This window comes from Callospermophilus lateralis, chromosome 2, assembly GCF_048772815.1.
Source record: "Callospermophilus lateralis isolate mCalLat2 chromosome 2, mCalLat2.hap1, whole genome shotgun sequence".
NCBI classification, from domain to species: Eukaryota; Metazoa; Chordata; class Mammalia; order Rodentia; family Sciuridae; genus Callospermophilus; species Callospermophilus lateralis.
The window spans coordinates 13,314,828-13,340,902 of record NC_135306.1 but is presented as its reverse complement, the minus strand read 5'-3'; the positions used below and the strand labels follow the sequence as shown (position 1 = coordinate 13,340,902).

At 38.6% G+C, this 26,075-nt stretch overlaps 1 protein-coding gene across 8 annotated transcripts in view; it reads left to right on the top strand.

The window, feature by feature from the left end:
- Nucleotides 1-24,454, top strand: part of Cntrl (centriolin) — a 90,855-nt gene extending 66,401 nt beyond the window's left edge. For 6 of the 8 annotated variants that reach the window (XM_076845568.2, XM_076845571.2, XM_076845570.2 and 3 more), the window contains 20 exons: nucleotides 895-1,103; nucleotides 2,517-2,709; nucleotides 5,114-5,244; nucleotides 5,373-5,513; nucleotides 5,618-5,744; nucleotides 7,120-7,284; nucleotides 8,024-8,183; nucleotides 9,267-9,382; nucleotides 9,464-9,681; nucleotides 12,071-12,228; nucleotides 13,425-13,498; nucleotides 14,674-14,862; nucleotides 15,294-15,519; nucleotides 17,139-17,344; nucleotides 18,705-18,845; nucleotides 20,024-20,290; nucleotides 20,468-20,530; nucleotides 21,902-22,108; nucleotides 23,224-23,307; nucleotides 23,737-24,454. In XM_076845568.2, coding sequence (XP_076701683.2) covers nucleotides 895-1,103; nucleotides 2,517-2,709; nucleotides 5,114-5,244; nucleotides 5,373-5,513; nucleotides 5,618-5,744; nucleotides 7,120-7,284; nucleotides 8,024-8,183; nucleotides 9,267-9,382; nucleotides 9,464-9,681; nucleotides 12,071-12,228; nucleotides 13,425-13,498; nucleotides 14,674-14,862; nucleotides 15,294-15,519; nucleotides 17,139-17,344; nucleotides 18,705-18,845; nucleotides 20,024-20,290; nucleotides 20,468-20,530; nucleotides 21,902-22,108; nucleotides 23,224-23,289 — 3,057 coding nt within the window. In that variant the 3' untranslated portion in view covers nucleotides 23,290-23,307; nucleotides 23,737-24,454. Of the gene's footprint in view, nucleotides 1-894; nucleotides 1,104-2,516; nucleotides 2,710-5,113; nucleotides 5,245-5,372; nucleotides 5,514-5,617; nucleotides 5,745-7,119; nucleotides 7,285-8,023; nucleotides 8,184-9,266; nucleotides 9,383-9,463; nucleotides 9,682-12,070; nucleotides 12,229-13,424; nucleotides 13,499-14,673; nucleotides 14,863-15,293; nucleotides 15,520-17,138; nucleotides 17,345-18,704; nucleotides 18,846-20,023; nucleotides 20,291-20,467; nucleotides 20,531-21,901; nucleotides 22,109-23,223; nucleotides 23,308-23,736 lie in introns of those variants that run through there. The other 2 variants (XM_076845569.2, XM_076845572.2) reach the window with 2 other exon arrangements.
- The last annotated feature ends 1,621 nt before the right edge of the window (nucleotides 24,455-26,075 follow it).

Genomic DNA, 26,075 nt, shown 5'->3' with positions numbered 1-26,075 from the left:
TGTACATTTATTTGTAGGTCTTATAATTGACTATGTGAGGAATCTAAGAACAGATAACTTCCTAACACTTAATTAATTTCTATCTTTTGGGTTCTAAAGCAGTAAAACTTCATTCCAAGCTCCATTTCAAACTCAAAGCACCGGGAGACTGATGGTTTTTTGTTTGTTTGTTTTCCTTCCCTTTTCAGCAGATTGGAGGGAAAGTAAAGGACTAGGACACCTGGTACCATGTCATGGTACTATCTTAATGGTTCAGACTGGCTTCAGAGGGCCTTTGTGCATTAACATGGTTACATTGGTAGTCACTCAGATTCTCTTGTGATTTTTTTTCATTGTACATTGTATCTGTAGCCATTCTTTTTACTCAGCATTTATTAATAAGCTCTTACACCGGTTCTTTTATTCTCTGAAAGTACTTAACTACTTATGTAGTTTCCAAAGTATACCTTTATGGTTTCTTACATTTTCACATATTATTTTTTTAGCTCAGGTTTTCCCTTTTTCGTTTTTTTTAAATGCAGGCAAAACATCTTTTCCTCTGGGCAGTCTTTTCAGATGACACCCCTCCTGTGTGTCCAGAGGAAGGAGAAACCTCCATCTGTCTCTTCTAGATTCTGAATGTCAGAAGCAGACATTTGGAAGAGTCTTGGTGGATGTTTTGCAACCATAGTCACACTGATAGAAAAGTTAAGTTAGATCAGTCCATCTGTTTCACCTATGGCATGTGAAAAAATGGGCTCACCTTAAATTTTCTTTTTATACAAAGTCAAAATCTACCATCACTTTTCAGCCTATAGATGTCACTTTAACTACAGTTAATTTCAGCTTCTGGGGGAAAAAGGGGAAATACATTCTCTGGTGTTTCAGTACTGCATTTTTTTCCCTGTATTTCAGGAGAATGAAGTTTCTAGATTAGAGGACATAATGCAGCATTTAAAATCAAAGCGACAGGAGGAACGGTGGATGAGAGCATCCAGGCAGCAGTCTGAGAAAGAAATGGAAGAACTGCAACATAACATTGATGGTCTTTTGCAAGAGAAGAAAGAATTAGAATGTGAAGTAGAAGAATTACATAGAACCATCCAGAATCATCAACAACGAAAGTAATTATTATTAGCCATTGTATTTTCATAATTTTTTCATTATATTTTCATAATTCAGATGGATATGGTATTTTGGAAATGTTCTATTTCTGAACTGTCTAAAACAGTAATTACTGGTCACATGTTGGCTATTGTGCACTTGAAATGTGACTGCTAGAACCTAGAGGAACAGAACTAAATTTAATTTTAATTAATTAGTAGCCACATACTTTGGACAGCACAAATCTTGAGAACAGCACAGCCATTTCCCTTCCCCTTACTCCCCCCCAGGCATCTAGTTGGCCTCTGAGTCCTGCTGATTACATACAAAAAGCTGTCAAACTGGCCCTTTGACCACTGCCACTCTGGCCTTTCATCCTTCTCATCCTCAGCCACTGTAATAGATTCACACTGGCATTCCAATGTCTTCTCTCTATATACTGGACACTCACTTTCTGTCCCATCATAGTGACAACACCTGCTACCTTCTGAGCCCCGGCTCTCCTTTGTATCCCTCCCTCCCACATACAGTGTTTGATCTCCACCCCTGGCTTTTCTGTGGCCTTCCAGACACCATGTTTTTCCCTGCTTCTTCCTTGATGTGAGCCATCCTCTGCTGAAATGCCTTTCCTTTCCTTGCCTGATTCCACTCTGTCTTTCAGACAAAGGTTAGGAATCTGTTTTACACAATGACTTTTTCCTCCTAGGCACCCCCTAATTCTGGGTTAGCAACCTTGCGTATAGCACTGTCCACAAATATTGTGAGGAACCCAGGAGTTCCTTGAGAACAGTGGCTGGGCCTCCATCTCTGGAAGAGATGGGGGAGGCTCCATTTCCCTGTGCCTGGCAAAATAAAAATTGTAGCATCTGTTGCTTCAATCCAGTAATATAAAACCCATCTTCTGTAATATTCCGTGAATTGTGGCATGTCTCAAGTTTTTATCATTTAAGGCAGACTAGCCCAGGTCCCAGGTTTTTTAATCTTGTACCAAACCTTTTGACTTTTCAGTATTAACATAGTTTAACAGAATGGAATAAATCACAAAATCTTGGCTTTGAGGACAGTTTTGAGGGAATGGATGATTATTCTGTTAGTAAATTTTTATACTTCAATCTATTCAGAATATTTCAGTCATTCAGAAGCATGGATGTATCAGCACTGTCTTAGCCAGATACTAACAACATGGAAATATTTGCTGTTATTTTTAAAAGGAGAAACCATTCCATAATAAGTTCTGTGTATATACATTTATTGCCAGTAATGTTCCATATTTAACAAAAAGGTGGACATTAATTTTGAATATAACCAAATGTAGCTGCTTCTCTTGTCCCTTCCCATATAAAATTAGAAAATCATTGTGCATCTTTTTCATAGGTTCTATTCATATTGTCTGCATTTAAAATCTTTTAATGTTTGTGAATGTAATTTTTTAGGGACTTTATTGATGGAAATGTTGAGAGTCTTATGACTGAACTAGAAATTGAAAAATCATTCAAACACCATGAAGATATTGTAGATGAAATTGAGTGCATAGAGAAGACCCTGCTGAAACGGCGCTCAGAACTCAGGGAAGCTGACCGACTCCTGGCAGAGGCTGAGAGTGAACTTGCATGCACAAAAGAGAAGGTATGTCTTCTTGTGGTTTGGGGCGTGAACTCATTGTGAGTAGGGCAGCTTACTGTTGTATGCCTGGATTGCAAAGAAAACAGGTGAAAAGAACACAGTTGTCCAAGCCAGATAGCCAGGTTCCAGACTGGAGTCTTCCAGAATTTGGGCAAGTCATTGAAGTCCTCAAGTTTTGCCTTTCTCATCTATAAATTCAGGCTAAGAATATGTAGACTGTTCAGTATGAATGAAATGAAATAGCATATTTAAGATTTTTGAAGTTAATTTAGTTCTCAGCATATTCCACTATTTTATCATGTGTGTATGTGTTTGTGTTTGGGCTCTGCTGTGTTTCTTTTCTTTTCTTTTTAGTTTTCGATAGACCTTTATTTTATTTATTTATATGTGGTGCTGAGAATAGAACCCAGTGCCTCACATGCTAGGCAAGTGCTCTACCACTGAGCCACAAACCCAGCCCTCTGCTGTGTTTCTTAAGTAGGCCATTTCAGTTTTTATAAAACCATAGGGACCTCACAAGTCTTACTTTGTCTTTAAGATGGTAATGGGAATAATAATATAATTTTGGTCCAAGATAGTATTCTTCAAAGACATCAATATAGAGGAAATTTGGAGTGGGGTGAGGGTGGCTTCCTTTTACTGAGCACCTTCTGTTGTCAGACATGGTCTATTGATAAATACCACTTCATTTAACCCTCCTGGCAACTCAGTTTACAGATGTAGCCCTTAGGGGTTTATAACTGACCCAGAGTTACAGAGTTAAGTTGTGCTACTGAAGAGCTTTTTTAGTTAAATGAGAATTTCAAGATGAAAAAAGTCCTTTACCCACATGGTACACCACAGGAACTACTATTTTTACATTATTATTTCAACTTGGATCTATTTAAATTAATAGAAATCTGATGCCCAGGAACTAAAATGGTTTCAGTTATTAAAGATATTCTGTGAGTGTTGGTTTTAATAAGAATGGAAAAAGTTATCTCTTTTTAGAAGAGTCCTTGTCACATATTAGATCACTGTGAGAGAAAATAGGTGTTAGTAGTACAGAAAAAATTATCACTGGTATTTGAAAGGAAAGTGATGACACTTGTATAGGAACAGGTGGTAAGTGAACCAAGACTGAGAAGCTCTTTCCCCTTCAGCCCCCCACAAAAATTCTTTACAATTCATTTTGTAAAGAATGTGCCAGACATGTTAAAACCTGACATGGGAGGGACAAAAGGCTACTTAGAAATGTGGCCTTCTGCAGTATGTAGTGATTTTTGTCCAGTGCTTTGTTGATGAACTGACAGAGAGCAGCTCTCTGGAATAGAGAGAGGGTGGTAAATACCTAGCCCTCAGAGGGCTTGCTAGCATTTTGGCAGCCACGTGGGATACTTAATAGACAAACTTAATGTACAGACTCCCGTGACTTCAGTACAACTGCAGAAATTAAGGTTTTTGATTGATGTTGAATCAGTGCTTGACTGAAATACAAACCAAACTCTTATTTTTAGACTTTTTGATGATGTTATTATTAGCTTGTTTTAGGCAGAAAACCGAGCTGATTTAACAAAAAAAGAAAAGTGTTTTTTGCCAGATATTTTATAGCAAGATTTTCTCTTTTTTGGGGTACCAGGGATAGAATCCATGGACCCTTAGCCACTCAGTCATATCCCCAGTGCTTTTTAATTTTGAGACAGGGTCTCACTAAGTTGCTGAGGCTTTGAACGTGGGATCCTCCTGCCTCCTGCCTACTGAACCACTTGGATTATAGGCGTGTGCCACCGTACCCAGCAGGAAGATTTTTTAACTACTTCAAAGGAATTCAGTATTTGTATTCTTAACCATAATTAAATCATCACAAATGAGTTTTCACTTGATTTGATAATATCTACAATACAGCAGGAGTCTCAATGTACATAGAATCTTGGTAAAATCACTTCATTGGCATTTAATTGGCAATTAATCAAATGACCTAATAGTATTACATATTGTTTTGAAATAAAAAGATCATTTGTTCACCATCTTCAAATGACTATTTTTGCAGAGGCTTTTTGTCTTTGTTGACATAGATTTTGTTTTATATAGTTGCTTTCAGAGTACTTATGAGATTTTAAATTTGTTTCTCTTGGCCAACATAATATGGTTAACATTCTTGCATATTGCTACACAGAGCTACATAGTATTCTATTGTGTTTAATGTACTGTCACTTAATCTTGTATTTCAAGTTTTATATCATTTCAATACATTTTTACATAGTAGTTCTTTGCTTCACAGTTCTTTTCTGAAAAGTGTAGAGTCAAAGCAAATGAACATCTTTATGCCTTTCTGTTTTGTTTTCCAAGAGTTGTACCCGTTTACACTGCCAGTCACTCTAAGTCAATATTGTAGGTGAGTTGCTTTTAATGGCAGTTTCTTTTCTAGACAAAAAATGCTGTTGAAAAGTTCACTGAGGCCAAGAGACATTTATTGCAAATCGAATCAGATGCTGAGGAATTAGAAAGGAGAGCACAGGAAACTGCTGTTAACCTTGTGAAAGCCGATCAGCAGCTGAGGTAGGTGGAGTCCCTAAGCTTATATGAGGTGATGAGTGAAGTTTGGTTCTAAGAAGGTAATAATTGGTTTGTGATAAGTGGTGCATGTTAAGTCTTTGGGCCTGGGGGAATAACATGATGTGTTTTAGATTGCTCCAAGCTGATACTGAGGATTTGGAGCAGCACAAAATTAAGCAAGAAGAAATCTTGAAAGAAGTAAACAAAGTTGTAGTAGCAAAAGATGCAGACTTCCAGTGTTTAAACAAGAAGAAGGAAAAGCTAACAGAAGAGTAAGTCAGGCCTCTGTTGGGCTGCGGGGGTGTGTGCAGGGGATAAGCTCTGTCTCCTGATCTCTATCCATAGAGTCTGCTCAAGTACTGCTGGTGCTTTCTAGGCTTCAGAACCTTCAAAAAGACATTGAGGCAGCAGAACACAATGAGCGTCACCACCTGCAGGTCCTTAAAGAATCTGAGACCCTCCTTGAAGCCAAGAGAGCCGAGCTGGAAAAGCTCAAAAGCCAGGTATGGCAGTAGACTCCTGGAACAGAAAATTCATACTGCTTTAAAACCTACTTACATTGTTTTATGATTATGAAAGTAATACAGATTTTTTAAGACTTTTGAAATATTTTTTAATTGTACATGGACACAATACTTTTATTTGTTTTTATGTGGTGCTGAGGATTGAACCCAGTGCCTCACACATATTAGGTGAGTGCTCTACCACTGAGCCACAATCCCAGTCCCAGTAATACATGTTTGATTGTAGAAAACATTGGAAAATATGAAATAAAGTATAATGAATAGGGGCTGGGGTTGTGGCTCAGTGGTAGAGTGTTTGCCTAGCATGTGTGAGGCACTAGGTTCGATTCTCAGAACCACATAAAAATAAATAAAGGTCCAACAACAACTAATAAAATATTTTTTAAAATAAATAAATAAATGAGGCTCTATGTCAGAAAAGTTTAGAGTCCAACATAAGTTTAAATCCCAACTCAGTACAGTGTATTATTGTGTCAGTTTTCTGTCACTATGACAAATACCCAACGTAATTAGCTTATAAATACAAAGGTTTGTGTGGTTCATAGTTTTAGAGGTTTCAGCCCATGCTCACTTGGGCCCATTGCTTTGGGCCTGTGGCAACACATCATCGTGGGAATGTTTGTCAGCATCTGAGGAGTGAACCATAGGGAAGAGGAAGAGGTGGGATCCCTTTATTCCCTTCAAGGGCCCATCCCCATGACCCGAAGGTCTCCCACTTGGCCCACTTCCCAGTGACACATTTTGGGGACTAAACCTTTAACATTGGACCAGTCACGTAAGAGCCCACCTATGGCCATTATTGTGTAAAAGATATGAGTTTTAATACATGGTATACTTTTCTGTTAAGTATGTTTATGAACACTGGGGCATTTAAACCAAGCATGAAAGTGGTCATTTGATAAGGGCACATTATAAGTATTTTTCTCTTTTCTTCCTTTCCATGTTTATGACTGCTTTTTCTGTAAACAAATATGTATTGCTCTTAAAGTTGTAAGTAATTTTTAAACTTAAAAAAGTGAATAAACTCTAAAAATTTCTGCCTAATTTACATTGCCAAGGTTGTTACCAAAATGGAATTAAGGTGTGTACACACACACACACACACACACACACACACACACCTTATTTTATACATATATAAGAAAGTTATTTGAAAACCATAACCTGAGGGGTAATCACTATTATCATGTTTCTGTTCTTGTGATCCAAGTGATTTTAAATATGAGAGCTCAAGGTCTTCATTAGGTATTCCATACCCCCAAGCTTGGCCCTCCTTGTTCTTGGGACTGGGATCTCCAGGGTAGCACTGAAGGCTGTGTGGCCTTTATCAGACTTTGCATTCTTCCCTTTTCAGGTAACAAGTCAGCAGCAGGAGATGGCTATCTTGGACAAGCAGTTAGGGCATAAAAAGGAGGAGCTGCAGCTACTCCAAGAAAGCATGGTCCAGGCAAAAGCTGATCTCCAAGAAGCCCTGAGTCTGGGAGAAACTGAAGTTGCTGAGAAGTGCAGTCACATCAGGGTATGATATTCAGTAGGTTTTCTTAAGAGTCCTAGACAATGCCATTGATTTATTTTGAGGTAGTTTCATTGGTTTTCTCTGAAGAAGATGTAAATTCCTGAAACCTTGCCTCCTCCCTAATGCCATTTGGTGTGTGTTGTGTGTCCAGGCTATGCTATGTCTGCGATGTGAGGTGCACCCTATTGTTGCCTGGATATGACTAAGGTTCTCCTGTCTCTTGCCTTTCTCATTTCATTTCTTCTCTAGGAATAGCCTTTCTGCCCTGTTAGTAGCCAGATCCCACCTGATTCTTATGACCCAGCTACCTGCTGCCTTCTCAGAAGAAACCCTTGACTTTTTGCTCTGGAAGGAGTTTCTTCCTCTCCTGAGTTTGGCAACATTCTTTGTGTTTCCTCGAGCACCTTCACTTTCTAAGAGTGTGCTGGTTTCCGGCCTTACCTCTGCACTAGGGCTGCTGAGCCCCTTGAGGTCAAGGGCTATGTTGAAATCAGCCTTTTTTCCTCTACAACGTGTTGCCTTGCTTATGGTCAGTGCTGTGTATATATGTAAAGATGTTACTTTCTTCCATTATTCAGAAATATATTAGTGAAAAATATCGTGCTGTTCTTGACATCAAAGGCAAAAATGAGCTTGTTTCTAAGTTAGAAATTCTGTGAAATGAGACAAGAACATAATTGATTTTAGAGGAATTTCAGTTCATATTTTCATAGGGGAGGGTAACTTTTTGTTTTAAACACAGGAAGTAAAATTGCTTCTGGAAGAACTGAGTGTTCAGAAAGGAGAACTGAATGTCCACATTAGTGAAAAAAAAACTCAACTTGCACTTATAAAGCAGGAAATTGAAAAAGAGGAAGAAAATCTTCAGGTAGTTTTAAGGCAAATGACTAAATACAAAACTGGTAAGTTTAAAGAACATATAAAGTTTGGTGTTGGAAATGTCTGTGTTATAGGTTATAGAAAAATACAAATGACCAAATAAGCCTCAATTAAAACGTAACCTTACTACTAATAAGCAAGTAAAGGCAGATTATAAAAGGAATATATTATATTCTGGCATTCTAACAAACCATTAATATGGTTTATGTAAAAGTGAAATAATTATATTCATGGTTGACCAGCATATACTGACAGAAGGGCAAGTATATGCCAGCGATCCTTTAAAGTGTACACTGGAATACTCTTTCAAGGTTTAAGACTCTTAAAAAAGTCACATCTGTTGAGCCAGCAAGCCCGTTTCTATTCATAACCAAATGGCATCTTTTTACATGCTTCACAGTAATGTTTATAATGACAAAAATTTGGAAACAACCAATTTAAAATGATATTTTTAATATTTAATGACATTCAAAAGTGCTCAAGAGAATAGTGAAAAATAAATAAAAACTAAATATGGAGTATAGTCCAGTTTATTTTAGAATGTGTGTGTGTGTGTGTGTGTGTGTGTGTGTGTGTGTGTGTGTGTTTTCTGGAAGGAAATACTCCAAAATGCTATTGTAATGATTATCATCTTTGTATGTTGGGATAATGATATATTTTCAGTTTTTTCTTTTAATATTTTTTGTATTTTTACAAATTTTCTCCATGAGCAAATATTGTTATAATCAGAAAAACGTTAATATTTAAATGTCTATATTTCAAAGGGCAAAACTATAATCATTTCTATCTTTATATAAAGTTTTTCCTATTTTGATTAAGTTTTATTTGTATAAAATGTTTTTAGTTCATTCTATTGTGGGGATATAAATGCTTTTCAAAGTAGTTCTTTATTAAATATTTTTTTAATGTTTCTAACAAATTAAATAATTAACAATACTTTTTAAAAGTTCTGTTTAATATGTAATTAGCACCATTTATTCAGCTGAACAAAATTTTTTTGATCATCTGTTATTTCTTCCAGTCAGCAGCATTATTTTTTGTTTCATTTTATAAACGTTTCCAAGTTTACTTAAAAGCATGGGTTATGCTTTGTTTCTATCCATTAGAACTAAAGAACATTTTAGACATGTTGCAACTTGAAAACAATGAACTACAAGATTTGAAGCTACAGCACGACCAGAAGGTGACTGAGTTAGAAAAGACTCAGGTCGAAGTGCTAGAGGTAATGAACAGAGATGTTGTCCCCTTAGCAAACTGAAGTCTTTCTCTTTTATGATGTTGAGTCCTCTTTTATCTGATTTAGGAGAAAATGGAGTTAGAGAATTTGCAGCAGGCAGCCCAACAACAGAAAGAGGAAATAGAGTGGCAGAAACAGCTCCTTGAGAGGAACAAACGGGAAGTAGATCGAATGACTGCTGAGATCCAGGCATTACAGTCATGTGTTGAGTGTTTGAGCAAAGAAAAGGAAGATCTCCAAGAGAAATGTGACAGCTGGGAAAAGATGTTGTCACAAACCAAAAGGTGAGAGCAAGAACAAATAAGATTTGGGGATCACTTTTAAAAATAAGGACTGGGCATATGGCTCAATATAGATCACTTGCCTCACACATACAAGCCCTTGGGTCCAGTCCCTAGTCTTGCAAATAAATAAAATAAAAATAACTGAGAAGGAATTTTAAAAAACAAAATTAGAACTTATAGAAAAGGAAAAAAAATATTCAAACATGGTAGCATAATTCTGCAGTAGTGTTTTTTGGTGAATTTACTTCTAGCTTTTCTTCCCTTCTCAAAAAGACTTTTTAAAATAATCTGTTGTTGTCTTTGAAGTGAAATAACACATGCTGGAAATAAATGGAGAGAAGTACCTAATTCATTGGCTAGGAAGACAATATTGTTAAGATTTAGTTCTCCTCAAATTACTCTAAAAATTCAAAACACTGCAATAAAAAATCCCAGTAGCCATTCTTGTTTTTTGTAGAAATTGACACATTGGTTCTAAGGTTCAAATGGAAATGCAAAGGATCTAGAATAGAATTTTTGCAATTTTTTTAGGCATAATACCAAAACAACTTTGAAAAAGAAACACAAAAGTTTTGGGCTAACGCCACCTGATTTCAAGACTTCAGTATAAAACTGTAGTAAGCAACACTGTGGTATTGGTATAAAGTAGACAAATATATCATTGGAACAGAATAGAAAGTCAGAGATAAATTCTCACATATATGGACAACTGATTTTGACCAAGATACAGAAGTATTGTTTCAGTAAAGAAAAGATCATCTCTTTAAAAAATGTTGCTAACCCAATTGGATATCCAAAATTAAAACAATGAAACCTTGATCTGTATGTCACATTGTATACAAAAATTAACTCAAACCCGACCATAAACAGAAATGCAAAACCTAAATATAAAACCTCTAAAGAGAAATTTTTTTGTAATCTTGGGTTAAGCAAAATGTTCTTAGGTTTGGCAACTAAAAACATGATCCATAAAAAAGTAAATTGAAAAAATTGAATTTCATCGAAATTTCATCAGTTCTTCAGAAGACACTGTTAAACTAGTAAAAAGGCATGACACAGACTGGGCCAGGGGTGAATCTTTGTAACCATGTATCCAATAAAGAACTTGTAACTTATATCCAGACTATATATACCTAAAGAACTCTCAATAGTAAGAAAATAACCCAGTTTTTTTGGTTGTTGTTGTTGTTTGTTTTGATACTGGGAATTACCAGGGCACTTTACCACTTAGCTACATCCTCAGCCCTTTTTATTTTTTATTTTGAGATAGGCAGGGTCTCAGTAAGTTATGGAGGATCTTGCTAAGATACTGAGGCTGGCCTCAAATCTGAAAGCCTCCTGCCTCAGCTTCCTGAGTTGCTGAGATTACAGGTGTGCACTGCCACGCCCAGCTATAACGACAGTTTTTTTAAATGGATACAAGATTTGAACAGACATTTCACTTCAGAATATATATGATGGCAAATAAACGTGATACAATGCTCAGCAACGTTGCTCATTAAGGAAAATACAAATTAAAACCATAAGGTAATATTCACTACACATTTATCAACATAACCATACCATATGTTATTGAAGTACTTTCATGTACAACTGATGGGAATGTAAAATGCTACAAGTATTTTGGAAAACAGTTTGGCAGTTACTTAAAAATCAGAAGTACACCTACCCAGAGATTCAATCATTCTGCCCCTAGGTTTTGTTTTCTTCTTGCAGTACTGGGGATTGAACCTAGGGCCTTATGCATGCTACACTCCCAGGTATTTACTCAAGAGAATGAAAGCATATTTCTACACATAGTATGACAAGTGTTCATAGCATCTTTATTTGTAATTGCCTGCATGTCTATAAACTGGCAGATGAGTAAACGAATTTTAGTATGTCTACCGTGGAATACTGTAGGAATGAAGGGTTGATACACAGCATGGATGAATGTCAAAGTAATTGTGCTGAGTGAAAGAATCCAGACAAAAGCAAGTTTACACTTTTGGCCTCCCTTGATATGTAGAATACCCCTCAGGCATGTCTATGATATGGAAAAACCGTATGATACATACCATTGTGTTTCCTGCTTTTTCACCTATCACAAATTAGTACAATTTTGATCCTCAGATATTTGGAATTCTGAATATTATCCATTTTTTTATCCATGATTTTTATAAAACCTGAAATTTAGTCAGTAACTTTCGAGGTTGGGGGGAATCTCCTATTTAGAAACCTGATAAGATTTCATTTAAAAAAATGAGTTCAACAATCTTGAATTTTAAGATTTATATTCATTCAGATCTTCCATAACTGTACAATGTGAAAAGGTAACACTATTCCTTAGTCATATCTTACATGTGCTGAACTATTTCATATTGACCATCTGATTTATTTTGTGTGGTAGGGTTTTAGCAACTACAGAAGAAAATAGCAAAATGGAGCAATCAAACTTAGAAAACTTGGAATTGAATATCATAAAACTACAGCAGGAGGTGGACCAGCTAAACAAAGACAAGCTGTCACTACTTAAGGACATTTCAGCAGTGCAGCCACAGCTCCACGGTAGGAGGCAGCAGAGCAGGAGAGATGTGATTTTCCCTGTTTGTTAAATTCTTTAATTCTTGTGTGATTTTTCTTATTACAGAAGTCTTCATGCAAATGGGCAAGGAGTTTCTTTCTAAAATTAGGTTGTGGTAATGGTTGCCCAACTCTGAATATACTAAAAGCATTTGAATTGTATACTTTAAATAGGACATACATGATATGTAAATTATATCTCAGCTGATCTATTTTTCTAAAAACTTGAATTCATGTTCCTTAGAGAACAATTTTAAAACATAACAAAAAATATGAAAAAAAAATATTTTTTATAAAAATTAAAAAAAAAGGAACTCCTATTAACAGTTTGGTAAATATTCTTCCAGGTTTTCCCTAGGAGTGTATGTGTGTACTTTAATGCAAATGAAAACATGTCTTTTATTACCAAATCTTTATAATTTTTTAGGAGAAATTGCTATGTCGTTCTAGCTAATAATAACTTGTTGAGTATTTATTATGCCCTAGACCTGATACATTTTCTCAATTAATCCTCATAACATTTTTAGGAGATAGAAACTATTGTTTACCCATTTACAGATGAGGAAACCTAAGCTTAGTGTTCTTGTAATTTGTTCAGTCACATAACTAGTAATTGACAAAGACAGTATAGATATAAATTTAGTTCCTAAATTGTCTTCCTGAAAAGTACTAACTTTACATTTCACATTTCTACCAGCAATGTAGAAGGTACATGTTTTTACGTCATGCATCTCAACATTAAATATTATCTGTAAATTTTTTTCAGTACTTTAGGTTGAATCTCTACCATTGAGCTATGTGCTTAGCCCTTTTTATTTTTTTATTTTTTGAGATAGAGTCTAAGTTAACCCAGTCTTGTCTCAAACTTTTGATCCTCCTGCCTCCACTCCCAAGTTGCTGGAATTACAAGTGTACGCCACTGGTGCAGCTATTTTCTGTAAAGTTTTTAATGTAAGATTTTGAATATGAAAGTCTTTAAAAACCTAGGCTCCTAGCCAAGATATGGGTTGTGTATTTATCCCTGTCTTTTGGCTTTTAATAAGTGAATGTGACATTGTCATTCATTCTACAGAAATATGTTTGAATTCACTTTTGCTGTACTTTTTTTGGGAAGGTGGCTGATGAAAATCTGTCATGTATACATACACGTATATTATTTTATTAAAATGTTGTTTCTGTAGAAAAACGAGAAGCAGTGAAGTCACTACAAGAGGAACTAGCTAATGTCCAAAACCATTTGAACCTAGCAAAACAGGTAAGGCTAACAAGTAGAATCTTCTGTTAGTATCCCAAAGGCACGTAGACAATTGGGTAATATAACAAAAAAGTCAAGTAAGCTGGTTTCCATTCACACCAACAGATCATAGGGCCATTTATATAATGCAACCCTCAAATAATATTTTGGTACAGAGCAGTGGTTTTCTAATTTCTTTGGGCCCTAGAACTCTTGATTCAAATGAAGTTTTACTCAAAACAAATACGTATAGTGGTGGCTAGACCAGAGTCATGCAGTTTCTCTGCAGCTCCTCCAGGGCCAAAGGGAACAGGCAAGACTTCCAGATAAAGCTTAGAACTGATTACTTATTGAACAACAGACCAGGATGTTGGATAGGGGAGATTCTTGAGCCTGTAAATTCTCATCATCTTCCTTAAGGTAACTCAGTGTTGTCCTGTGAGAATAGTGCTAAAATTGGATTTTCAAAGAACTTCAAGCAAATTCTGGGTCTCATTTTCTTCTACATAAATTAGAAGTTAGATTTAACATCTAAATTATTTTCCTTATACCTTTAAGATTGTGCTTCTGAGAAGTATAAAACTTAAAATAGTCCTACTTTTAAAAAATCCTACAAGGGCTGGGGATGTGGCTCAAGCAATAGTGCGCTTGCCTGGCATGCGTGCGGCCCGGGTTCAATCCTCAGCACCACATACAAAAACAAAGATGTTGTGTCTGCCAAGAGCTAAAAAATAAATATTAAAATTCTCTCTCTCTCTCTCTCTCTCTCTCTCTCTCTCTCTCTCTCCCTCTCCCTCATTTAAAAAAAAAAATCCTACAAATGTTCTTGTGAATATTATTGTGAGAAAAATGCTTTAAAATCCTTAATTTGGGTTCCTTCAAGAGGCATTTAATTTTCTGAACAATGCTGTGAGGTAGCTTGTTGTTTTTTGTTTTCCTCCTACCCACCTCAGTGATAAGGCAGATAAGCTGAGAGGAGCTGAGTATTTTGCTGGTTTTTTGACTCCTTATTTTTTAGGCACTAAAAAACAGGAAAGCCAGCAATTAGTTTGATTCTTGAATCCTTCTGTAAGTTTATTGAGATAAAGGCTATGGAAACTATGCTTCTCATTTCATCAAATTTGGTAGATGGTGGATTGGCACTGGCCACTCCCGGTAGCTTTGTGAGTCCTTTCAGTTTGTTCTTCTACCTGCAGGACCTGCTTCATACCACCAGCCGTCAGGATTCACTGCTTGGTGAGCAGACCCGGCTGCAGAAGGACATCAATGAGTGGGTAGAGAGGTTCGAGAACTGTCAGAAAGAAGCAGAAGCTAAACAACAACAACTCCAAGCGCTTCAGAGTGAGATCGAAGAAAACAAGCTGAAGCTAGACCAGCAAGAAATGGTACTACACATTCACAATTATACATGAAAGGAGCCTTCTATTACTTGTATGAGCTTTCTCCTGTGGCGGAAAGCTGCTGGGAAGCCCCTCCCCGTGGCCTTTGTGTCTCTCTAATGTGCAACTAGGTGTGACTTTTACATCAGCTCTGTGACTCTGTTGTGATAAATATACATGATGGTCCCTTAAAGTCATAGGACATTGATCCTGTAAAGAATCTTAATGCCATGTGCTCTTTGCTGCTTAATCTCCTCACGCTGCCCAGGTGACTTTCCAGCCCTTGCGTCATCACTTTTGCAAAGGATTTTTCTGGCCTGTGGGCCAGAGTACTGGAATCTGTTGTACTGGAATCTGTCTCATGTTCATCTGGGACACTATTATGAGCTATTTTTTATTATGAGTATTTATTATAACTAAGATTTTTCTCCATTAAGATGTTTCAGAGACTCCATAAAGAGAGAGAGAATGAAGAAAGTAAATTAGAAGCCAGTAAAGTAACACTGAAGGAGCAGCGGCACCAGCTGGAAAAAGAATTAATGGACCAGAAAAGCAAACTGAACCAGGTGCTCATGCAGATGTCAGTGGCAGAAGAGCGCGTGAGGACTCTGCAAGAAGAGGAGCGGTGGGGGGAGACCCTGGAGAAGACGCTCTCCCAGACCAGTGTGTACCTTGAAATGACTCAGAGGCAGGGATGGGGCAAGGGCAGGGAAGGTGGAAGGGTAGCTCTGCTGGTTGTCTTGTAAAGTGTGTGAAGGCCCCAGGCCCCAGCCAGGGCCCAGGAAGGGGCAGGAGAAGCAAAGCAGGAGAATGGCAGCCCTGGGAGAGATGCAGAGACAGGAGCAGAGACACAAAGGGAACGTGTACCTTGCTGGAGAAGTTTGATCCTAAGACTTCCTCCTTTGTTATCACAAGAAAGTGGAATATTGAGGCAAAGAAGTGTGGAAGACACTCTCAAGTACACTTTGAGCTTTAGGAATAATGATCCATTTTGCTCAGCCAGTCGAACAATATTAACAATTCTTCTGTCCTCAGTTGACATAGTAAATGGTAAAGAATACAGGTATTTGCCTTTGAGTCAGTTTACTCCTGCTTGAACCTTATGTAAATGAAGTTGGTTTGAAAATCCAGGACACATGGTCATCAATAAATAATTTTTATCTTTCTTAGGCCACAGGGTTTAATAGTGCTCAGAAAATGGTATGGTTCTGGTGCCTGAAAGGATCGTCACTCATTTTCCCCTAGCAACTCACGATACACCCAGACCCAGTCATTTCATAATGAAAATGAGACTAAACAAATATGCTGATTTCTCACTGTAGCAGAGGTGTTGAAAAGTGAAGTCTGGGTAGGGTGCTACTCTAAATAGGGTGATAAGAAAAATCTTTTTTTTTAAATATTACTCTTATTTGTAAGCATTTTTATTGAGTGCTTACTCTGTCCCCAATATTTGCATATGTGATTCCAGCAGAATACAAGGCAGTGTGCTCCTCACAGTGTGCTCCTCATCTGTAACACAGGGCTCAGGCCACTGTAAGAACCAGCTCCCAATCCTGTGCCTTTTCTACTGCACCACCTCCTTTGTAGGAGGAAGTACTGGTGTGCTTCCCTTTAATCAAATCAAAGTCCACAAGCCAGGCGCAGTCAAGCACTCCTATTCTCCAGGCTACTTGGAGGCTGAGGTAGGAGGATAGAAAGTTTGAGGTCAACCTCAGTAACTTAGACCCTGTCTCAAAAAAAGGGGGGGGTGGGGGGCGGGGACTGAGATGTAGCTCAAGGGTAAAACACCCATAGGTTCAATCCCCAGTACCAAATCAAGTTGTTTTTTTTTAAATGACTTTATTTTATTTGTTTATTCTTTTTATTTTTTATGTGGTGCTGAGGATCGAACCCAGGGCCTCACACATGCTAGGCAAGCATTCTACCACTGAGCCACTATCCCACCCCGAATCAAGTTTTATTTAAAAAAAAAAAAAAAAATCAGCAATCTGTTGCATGTTTCCTGCACCTCAGTATGGGACTGTATTTATTCTCATTTGTCTCGGAGACTCAAAGGAAGGATAGTTTTTGTCACTTTGGGATCAGGCCTCCAAGAACCAGTTACTTCAGGATGTGCCTTACCTGGATCTTTCCTGGTCTTTGGAGTGGTCAGGGCAAACTGGTGAGGTGTGGTAATGGAGGGAAGCTCCAAGTGGACAGCCTGTCACCTTGTGAGGAAAGGGAAGTTCTGCCTGCAGCTGCCTCAGGACCTCCTGCTGAACTTTGTAAAATGCTTATTTCAGAGCTGCAGCTTTCAGAACGGGAGCAGCAATTAATGGAAAAGTCGAGTGAGCTACGGGCTCTACAGAAAGAGACAGACGCTATGAGGGCAGACTTCAGTCTCCTGCGGAACCAGTTTTTAACAGAGAGAAAGAAAGCTGAGAAGCAGGTGGCCAGCCTGAAGGATGCACTCCAGGTCCAGCGGAGCCAGCTGGAGAAAAACCTCCTTGTGAGTAGTACCGCAGTCTGGCTGAGCACAAAATCACGAGCCACTCACAGCTTTATAGATTCAAGCAGCAATTCTTTATTCCCGAACTCACACCGGCCCTCTACAAACATGTTCTGGGGTAATCCACGTTCTCTGCCCAAATACTCTCTGAATCCCCGGAGAACACAACAGGAACTACTGGAGCGGGCATGCCTGAGGCAGCAGGATACGCCCTATTCCCAGCAGGGTACACCTTAAACCTGGAACCGCCCTAAACCCTGATCCGCCCTGGTCCTTGAGCAAGGTCACCTTACATGCAATGTCACTGCAGATGACCTGGGCAAGTCCATTTCCATGAGCCCTTCCTCTAAGCAACATGGGGTACGCTGGCAAGGAAATTGTCATACCTACTTGGCTAATGGCTCTCAGCAGAGTAGCTGCTGCCCTGGCCGTGTATGAGGTTATGATGCAGTTAAGCCCTCAGCCTGCAGCACCAGTGCAGAGAACGTTAATAGCCCACCAACCACCCCTTACCCAGCTACGGGTATTGCTGTGTTCATGGAGATTGACTCTTGAAGCTCATGGTAAGTTTTGCCTGAGACTCCACTGCTGCCCCAGAGTACCTCTGGCTGCTGGCTGGAGAGCATCCCATGAACTAGTGTCAGCACAAAGTCGAGACAGCTTCTGCTGTGGCCCACTGTGGGGATGAGGGCGTTGGAGAGGGCTTGGAAGACATTTGTACCCAGCTGCAGTCATTGCTTACAAATTATTCTCATCCTGGCCTTTTCAGTCAGCATTAACATTAATCATTATCCTAAACCAGGAAGCTCAATCTACTATGCTTTTATCCCTGAAATAAATTCAGGTGGTGATAATCAAATAGTTCAGAGCCATTTGTGATAGGTGGGGGCAGGTGAGCTCAGTGGTTTCACAAATAATTCTCTGGTTGGATTGAGGGAGCCCTGTTATATGAAAGAAACTTCTAAACGGTATGTGTTTCCAGAGGGTGATAGTCTTACAACTATCGATAGACAAGGTAACTGTAAAGATAGAATATAGATGTTTAAAATTTAATCCTCCCAGTAACACTGATGATTGGTACTGTTGTTCCCATTTTACAGACAATTAATGGAGACTCAGAGAAAGTAACTTATCAAAGATGCAGCAGATCTGGGGTTCAGACTTTGGTGTAATAGATTGACATATGTGTACTCCCAGCTATACTCTGCCTATCCCAAAGAAGTAAATAGACTTATCCCCATTTTACAGCCTGAGAAGCTGAGGCCAGAAGGAGATAAAGTTATAGAGCTAGTGAGTATATGAGCCAATAGCAGCAACACCGCCATGTTTGGACCACAGAATCATTTTCCTCCTGTTCTAGGAGCAAAAACAGGAGAAGAGTTGCATGCAGAAGGAGATGGCGACGATGGAGCTGGTAGCCCAGGACAACCACGAGAGGGCCCGGCGCCTGATGAAGGAGCTCACCCAGATGCAGCAGGAATACCTGGAGCTCAAGAAACAGGTGTGTGACCAGGATCTTCTGCTGGCCATCCTGGGCAGGAAGGGTCAGTAAACACTCCTTGCCCTCAGGACTCCAACAGGTTGTAATGGATTTGGTATCTTTTAAGAGGATTATTTCTTTATGGAAATCATGAAAGGCTGGTTATAAGAAGGTTCTGTAAAAACAGATTTGACTTAAAATTTTGAAATGTAACTCCCCAAGGGAAAAAAGTATTTGTTAAAAAATGTGCTTTTAAAATTCTCTTAAAGGGGCTGGGTTATGGCTCAGGGGTAGAGTGCTTACTGGGTGTGAGGCACTGGGCTCAATCCTCAGCACCACAGAAAAATAAATAAATAAATAAAGCTATTTTGTCCATCTACAACTAAAAAAAAAAGATTCTCAGCACATCTGTAATCCCAGAAGCTGAGGCAGGAAGATCACAAGTTCAAAGCCAGCCTCAGCAAAAGCGAGGCACTATGCAACTCAGTGAGACCCTGTCTCTAAATAAAATGCAAAATAGGGCTAGGGATATGGCTCAGTAGTCGAGTGCCCGAGAGTTCAATCCCTGGTCCCCCCTGCCACACACGCACAAAAGATCTCTTAAAGCTGGATGCATACCTATAATCTTGTAATCTGAGCTACTTAGGAGGCTGAGGTTGGAGGCTTACAAGTTTGAGGCCAGCCTGAACAACTGAGATGTCTCAAAGTAAAAAATAAAAAGGGCTGGGAATGTAGTTCAGTGGTAGCACATCCATGGGTTCAATCCTCAGTACTTAAAAAAAAAAAAAAAAAACTAATACTAAAATTCTCCAAGCTTTTTATGTTAGTTATTGAAAGGGAAAAAATAGTAATTCTTTAACATAAAACTTTATCATGGCCCAAAGAAATATGTTAAAATGTTAGTTTTTATGCCAGAAACAAGTCTAGTAACGTAATCCCCAGACAAGAAAAAATGATCCAGGGGAAAACTTTGATAACATGTAACCAGGTGGAAAGCACAAAACCAGTTCATGCTTGGAGTTGTCAGCCTGGGCAATACGGGAGACTCATCTCAAACACACACATCTTTAAGTTGAACCATCATAAGACAGGGATTATCTGCAGTTGATATCTACAGATCTTTATAAATACTAGATGCATTCAATAGCTGACCTCTAAGTAAGTCCCAAACCTTACTCAGTATATTTAACTCTGTTTAGATGGCAAACCAAAAAGATCTGGAGAGAAGACAAATAGAAATCAGTGATGCAATGAGGACACTTAAGTCTGAGGTTAAAGATGAAATAAGAACCAGCTTGAAGAATCTCAACCAGTTTCTTCCAGAACTACCAGAAGATATAACAGCTATTTTGGAAAGAAATGGAAACCTAGAAGGAGAGTTGGAAAGCTTAAAAGAGAACTTTCCATTCACTGTGAATGAGAGACCATTTGAAGAAAAACCAAATTTTTCTCAAGTTCACATAACGGTAAGAGTGTATCCTGCTATTCACCTCAACTTCATAGAAGGATAGTTTGTTTCCACCTCCTCCATCCTCCAGTTAAGCTAAAAACAGGTTTGGAGGTACGGGGGTAGGAAAGGCTGGTTGTCTCCCACCCATGATACTGGGTGACTCATGGATGTCTCCCTTTTCCTTTTGCAAAAGGATGAGCACTGGCGCGGGGAGGCACTCCGAGAGAGACTGCGGCACCGTGAAGATCGACTCAAGGTTACCCTTTTAAAAAAAAAAAAAAAGAACCAGTCTGGAGGCGTGGCTCAGTGGTAGAGCACTTGCCTAGGATACACAAGGCCCTGGGCTCAACCCCAGCGTCACAAAACAAAACAAAATGGTTTGAGATGCTTGGCACTTTGGGGAAAATGGGGGAAATTTCTCATTTATAGATGACATGGTTAAAGTTCAGAGAAGTAGACGTCACACAACAATGAATGACAGTCAGTGTTCAAGATTCTAGGGCTGGGGTATAGCTAGTGATGAAACACTTACTTGCCTAGCAATAACCAAAATTCTGGGCTTGATCTCTAACACCCCACAAAACATGAATTCTGGTGTTAAGTCTAGTGTTCTTTAACTACATAACACTGCTTTACTTCATCTAGAACTGACAGAAACTAAGTATTTGGAAGAGGAAATTGAGACATAGTGATGAACTGTAAGAACACCATAAACCAGTGATTTGGGGAAACATTGAGAACACTGGAAAAGTAGGGTTGAGTGTCAGATAAGGAATTGTTTGACTCAGAATATGTTGCTTTGGAGGCCCTGCGAAACATGCAGTTAAAGTCTATTAGTAGAATCTAGAATTTAGTGTCCAGTGTTAACCTAAAGATTTGGGGGTTAAGTGTATGGGTGGAGTTGAAATGAGAGGGAGGTAGAATGAAAAGACAGGACTCACCTTTAGGGAATGGCTGCCCTACACAGCATGGCCTGCGAGGGAACAGTACTGCAGCATTGAGAGGAGCCCTGTGACTTCCAGTGACTTTCTCCTACCACACATGGCTGCTTTAATTTTAGTCAGTTATATAATTAAATCAAGTTAAAAATTCAATTCTTCTGTTGCTACATTTCAAGTGCTTAGTAGCCATGTGTGTCTAGTGGCTGCTCTAGATAGATACAACTAGAGATAGAACATTCCATCACTGCAGAAAGTGTGCGTGGAGGGTGCTGCTTCAGACTGAATCACTTCAAGATTAAAGCATAAGGAAAGGTCAAGAGGCACTGTGAATTAAATACCTAGTGAGGAGACACTGAAGATTCCAAGTATCAACTAATCATCTGATTCTTGGCAAACAAAGAGATGAGGTAGCAATTTAGTGGGAAGGCAGGAGAGGCGGAAATCCTAAGCATTGCTACAGTGGAAAGAATGGGCTGGGTCAAAGATCCAGTTAATGACAACATAGATGGTAAAAGTTGTGCCCACAGGGGTGTCCATCCTTCCCTGGCAGCTCCTTCAGTTGTTTTTAAGGACTCGGCATTTCCAGCAGTCACTCCTGCTCCATGAGGGTCAGGCTGGCCTGTCAGATATGGAGCGTGAGAAGCTGTGACCTCTGCATAAAACCCTGTTTGTCTAACCCTTTTCAGGCCCAGCTTCGACGCTGTATGTCCAAGCAAGCAGAAGTGTTAATCAAAGGAAAGCGGCAGACAGAGGGCACTTTACATAGTCTGAGGAGGCAAGTGGATGCGTTAGGAGAATTGGTCACCAGCACCTCTGTAGATTCAACATTGTCACCCAGTTTGTCTCACCTGGAGTCTTCGCTTGCAGATGACTCTCACCCTGGGCAAAGTCAGGTAAGAGGAAGCCCTTAGAGTTTAATATGTTACTTCGGAAGTACTTGAAACTTTGAGGCACACGATCTGCGGAGGACTCAGCGTCAGAGGACTCAGGATCTAAATGCCACCTTCTGATCTGGAAAATTTGTCTTAGCAGATTCAGTATTTTGTGGCCTGTGGGAGAACTGGAATTGCCTAGCTCATAGATATCCAAAAAAATAAGCTGATGGCTTAGCAAGTAGATTAGCACTGAAGAATGCATGACCTGACAGCAATGCAATTAATTCTATTCTTCCTGTCTTCCATTTCCAGATTTCCTTATTTTCTACTTGGTCAATGTAAAGATCTTAGACCTATGAGGCCAGTTTGAGTCCGAGTTTAGTTTGTCTGTTTCCCTGTGTCCTGGGGAAAGATGATTATTAATAATAGTGCCTAATATTATTTTGCAGTAAAAATTTTGAACTGTAACAAACTGAATTTCATTAAGGTTTTCTGTGTGAGACTTACACATCTATGTTAACACTTTACAGATAACAGCCCATTTTATCCTTACACTCTGGGATGTCTTTTTAGACTAAAAAGATAAATGACCTAATTAAGGATGTAGCAGAAGACAAAACCAGGATTAAGGTCTGATCTGAGCTGTTTATTGTAATGGTCGAACCACAAGGAACATTCAAGGACAACTTCTTTAATAGGCCAGAGGAGCAAGTGACTTACCTAGGTCACAGAGCTAATTAGTAGCAGAACCAAGATTTGAATATGATTTCCTTAACTCTGCAGTGGGACCCTAGTGCAGAAAAGGCCAGAACCATCATGGCCTCAGGGCAGTATTAAGGAAGAGTGTGAAGCATTGGGCATGGAAACATAGGTGAGCTCTGTAGCAGCCCAGTTGTGAGAAGAGCACGTGTAGGTTTAGGGGCCAGGTTTAATTATCAGCTCAAGATTGCATCCAGAACTCCGATGCTCTGAATGCCAGAAAATGAGAGATGTTGGAACATGAGTAGGACAAAGCTGTTGGAATTGTTTAAAAATCTGGGGCTGAAATCCAGCCTTCTGTGGGATAAAGGTTTGAACTGGCTTGCAGTGGGGGGCTGGCCTTTGGGCCTGATGTTTTATACATTTCTTTTCAGGGCTCCTTCCAGGTTCTACAAGGTCCATCAGAACTGCCAGTCAGTTACCAACACGGATGCCATTAACAGCTTCCTGCTCATAGGGTACATGTTAAAGAGTTCTTCTATTTCTTTTCCACCCACATCCTTACATACTGAGGACTGAACCTGGGGCCTTCAATGGTAGGCAAGCACTCCTCTACCACTGAGCCACTTCTCTAGCACATGAGATCTTAAAACCAAGCACTTTTAATTGGAAAATCTTCAATTCCAGAGATCTTAAAAATTTTTTTTTTTAAATTTTTTGTCTCATAATCTTGAAGTGATTCATCTTAAATTTTGGGGGCTGAAAATGTATGTGGTAGTGCACTTGCCTAGCTTGCATGAGGCCGTGGATGAAAAAGAAACAGTCCAGAGGTACTCAAATTTGTGCTTTTTTTTTCCTATCAGCCATTATGCCATCGCCTATTAAGACAGTTTTCACTGTTAAAAGAATTTAATTCATCCTTTCCATCTTTTCGTCTTACAATGTAGGAAAAGGATGGCCCACCAGGACGAGGAGTGCTGTCTTGTGTAAATGTATCTGAGGACACTTTCTCCACTACCTCACTAACTTCCAAATTGCATTGTTGTGTGGTTTTATCAAGATCCAGTGAATCAAGATGCTGAAAGTGCACTCTACTGTGCTTTTGTACCATTAATGCCAATGTTTTTGTAAACCACTTGTATATATGGGAATAGTTGTGAACAATTTAAACCAGTTTCCTAGGTGGCTGAAACCTTTGTTTTTAATCTTGTGGTGTGTTTTTATAAAGACAATGCTGACCTTAATTGCATTATTTGAATCTATACACTGGTAAATCTAGTTGCAAAGAATGTACTTAACTTAAAAGCCCCTCTTCTTTTATAGTTTCAAGTTATTTTTGGATTAACTTAAAATCTATTTTTCATATAAAAATAAAAGATACACTCAACTTGGGTTTGTCATCTAAATTTCACAGATCTGTGATATCTGAAAGCCATCAAATTTTGCCTTATTTCCAAGAAAATGACAATCTTCCAGTTGGTTTTACTATCCTTTACCTGGAAGTAGGTTCTATTTCCCAATGAATGTTTCTTGATTCAAAAATAATATAAAACCATTATGCTTCAGACATTTTTCCTTGGCCAATAATATTCTTTGGAGGGAAATTAGGAAAACTTTATTCTTTATAAACACTAACCCAGTCACATAAATTCATATTGTAGTCAGACTCTTATTAAACTTTTGAATTATAATTAACAGCTCAATTCCATGACCTATACATTTCTCTAAAAACAAGAATAACAGGTCAGCACACGCCTATAATCCCACCTATTTGGGAGGCAAAGGGATCCCAAATTAGAGACCAGCCTCAGCAACTTGGGGACACCCTGTCTCAAAATTTCAAAAAAAAAAAAAGAGCCAGGAATGTAGCTCAGTGGTAGAGCCCCCCTGGATTCAAACCCCAGTACTACAGGAAAAATAAAAATACCATCCCAGTTGTGTGGCAATACAATTATTCCCAAAGGGTAAATATGTAATAGAGGTTTTAAAATATTCCCAAGAACTGTTTTCTAGACCACCAAATAACTTTTGAGCCAGAACTGGCATTATATCATGTTACTATGCAGAACAGCACAGTGTAATAATCCCTTGCCACCAAAGTTTTAGATTCCTATAGTGTGGCTAGAACTGGATCATTAAGATACTACACAAATTTAATTACAGTAAAGATAATGGAAGTCACATACAATTACTGATTAGTATGTTCTAGAAGGCATGTTTCCAAAACAAAATTTGGTTTGTATTTTGTCGGGGTTTTTTGTTTTTAATATTTTTTTAGCTGTAGATGGACACAATACCTTTATTTTATTTATTTTTATGTGGTGCTGGGGATCAAATCCAGTGCCTCGTGCGTGCCAGGCAAGTGCTCTACCACTGAGCCACAACCCCAGCCCCTTGGTTTGTATTTTGTATTTACATTTTCCTTTATTTCACTTTTGCAACTCTTAGCAAAATGGTTTAAAGGTCTGGCCCATTCAAATTTTGGCATTCTTCAAGGGCAGTTTTCAGTTTTTGTTGAATGTGGGTCAAAACTAGCTCAATTACTTATTGATGTGGTTTTATATGCTGCAGATGTAGATTAAATTAAATTTAAAGTGCCACATGAACCCTCTCCATATTCCCAAATAGACATAAATGGAAGATATTTGGTCTTCTGTTTAAGGTGAGTGGACCAGACAATCCTATTTTTATAAAGGTTACATCTAAAACAATTGATATGTGGGGGAAAAAAAAAAAGTCTAAAAAAACTATGGCCTTATGGAATTAGAGAAGTGAAATAATGAACGTATGAAGTCAAATAAGTGGTTTCAATATACATCTTTCCCAAAAAATTGTTTACTACCACTAGTATTTTGTATATGACTCCAACGATCCCACCCCCACCAAAAATAAAATCAACATTACTGCATCAAACATTTTATTATCCATGAAAAATAACTTGAACATTGTACTGGAATGTCTAATGTATAAATAGTACTGAGCACCAATAACTAACTCAAGGGCTTCCTCAAGGGTGCAGGGCAATGAGTAATCCAAACAAACAGGTGACTGTACAAGCAGGAAGCACTTTTGGGTTAAAAATTAAAAGAATTGCATTCTCTCCAAAGTGTACTACCTACCCAGTGTCTGGCACACTCATGTTACAACAGGACAATCTGCTCCTCACTTTTGAGCACCCAAGTTTATTATACGGATTTACACATGCAAATAATAAAATTTGGCCCCACGTACAGTCAAGGGAGAACATTACCAACCACCAAATATGCTGACCTCAAACTGAAGGTCA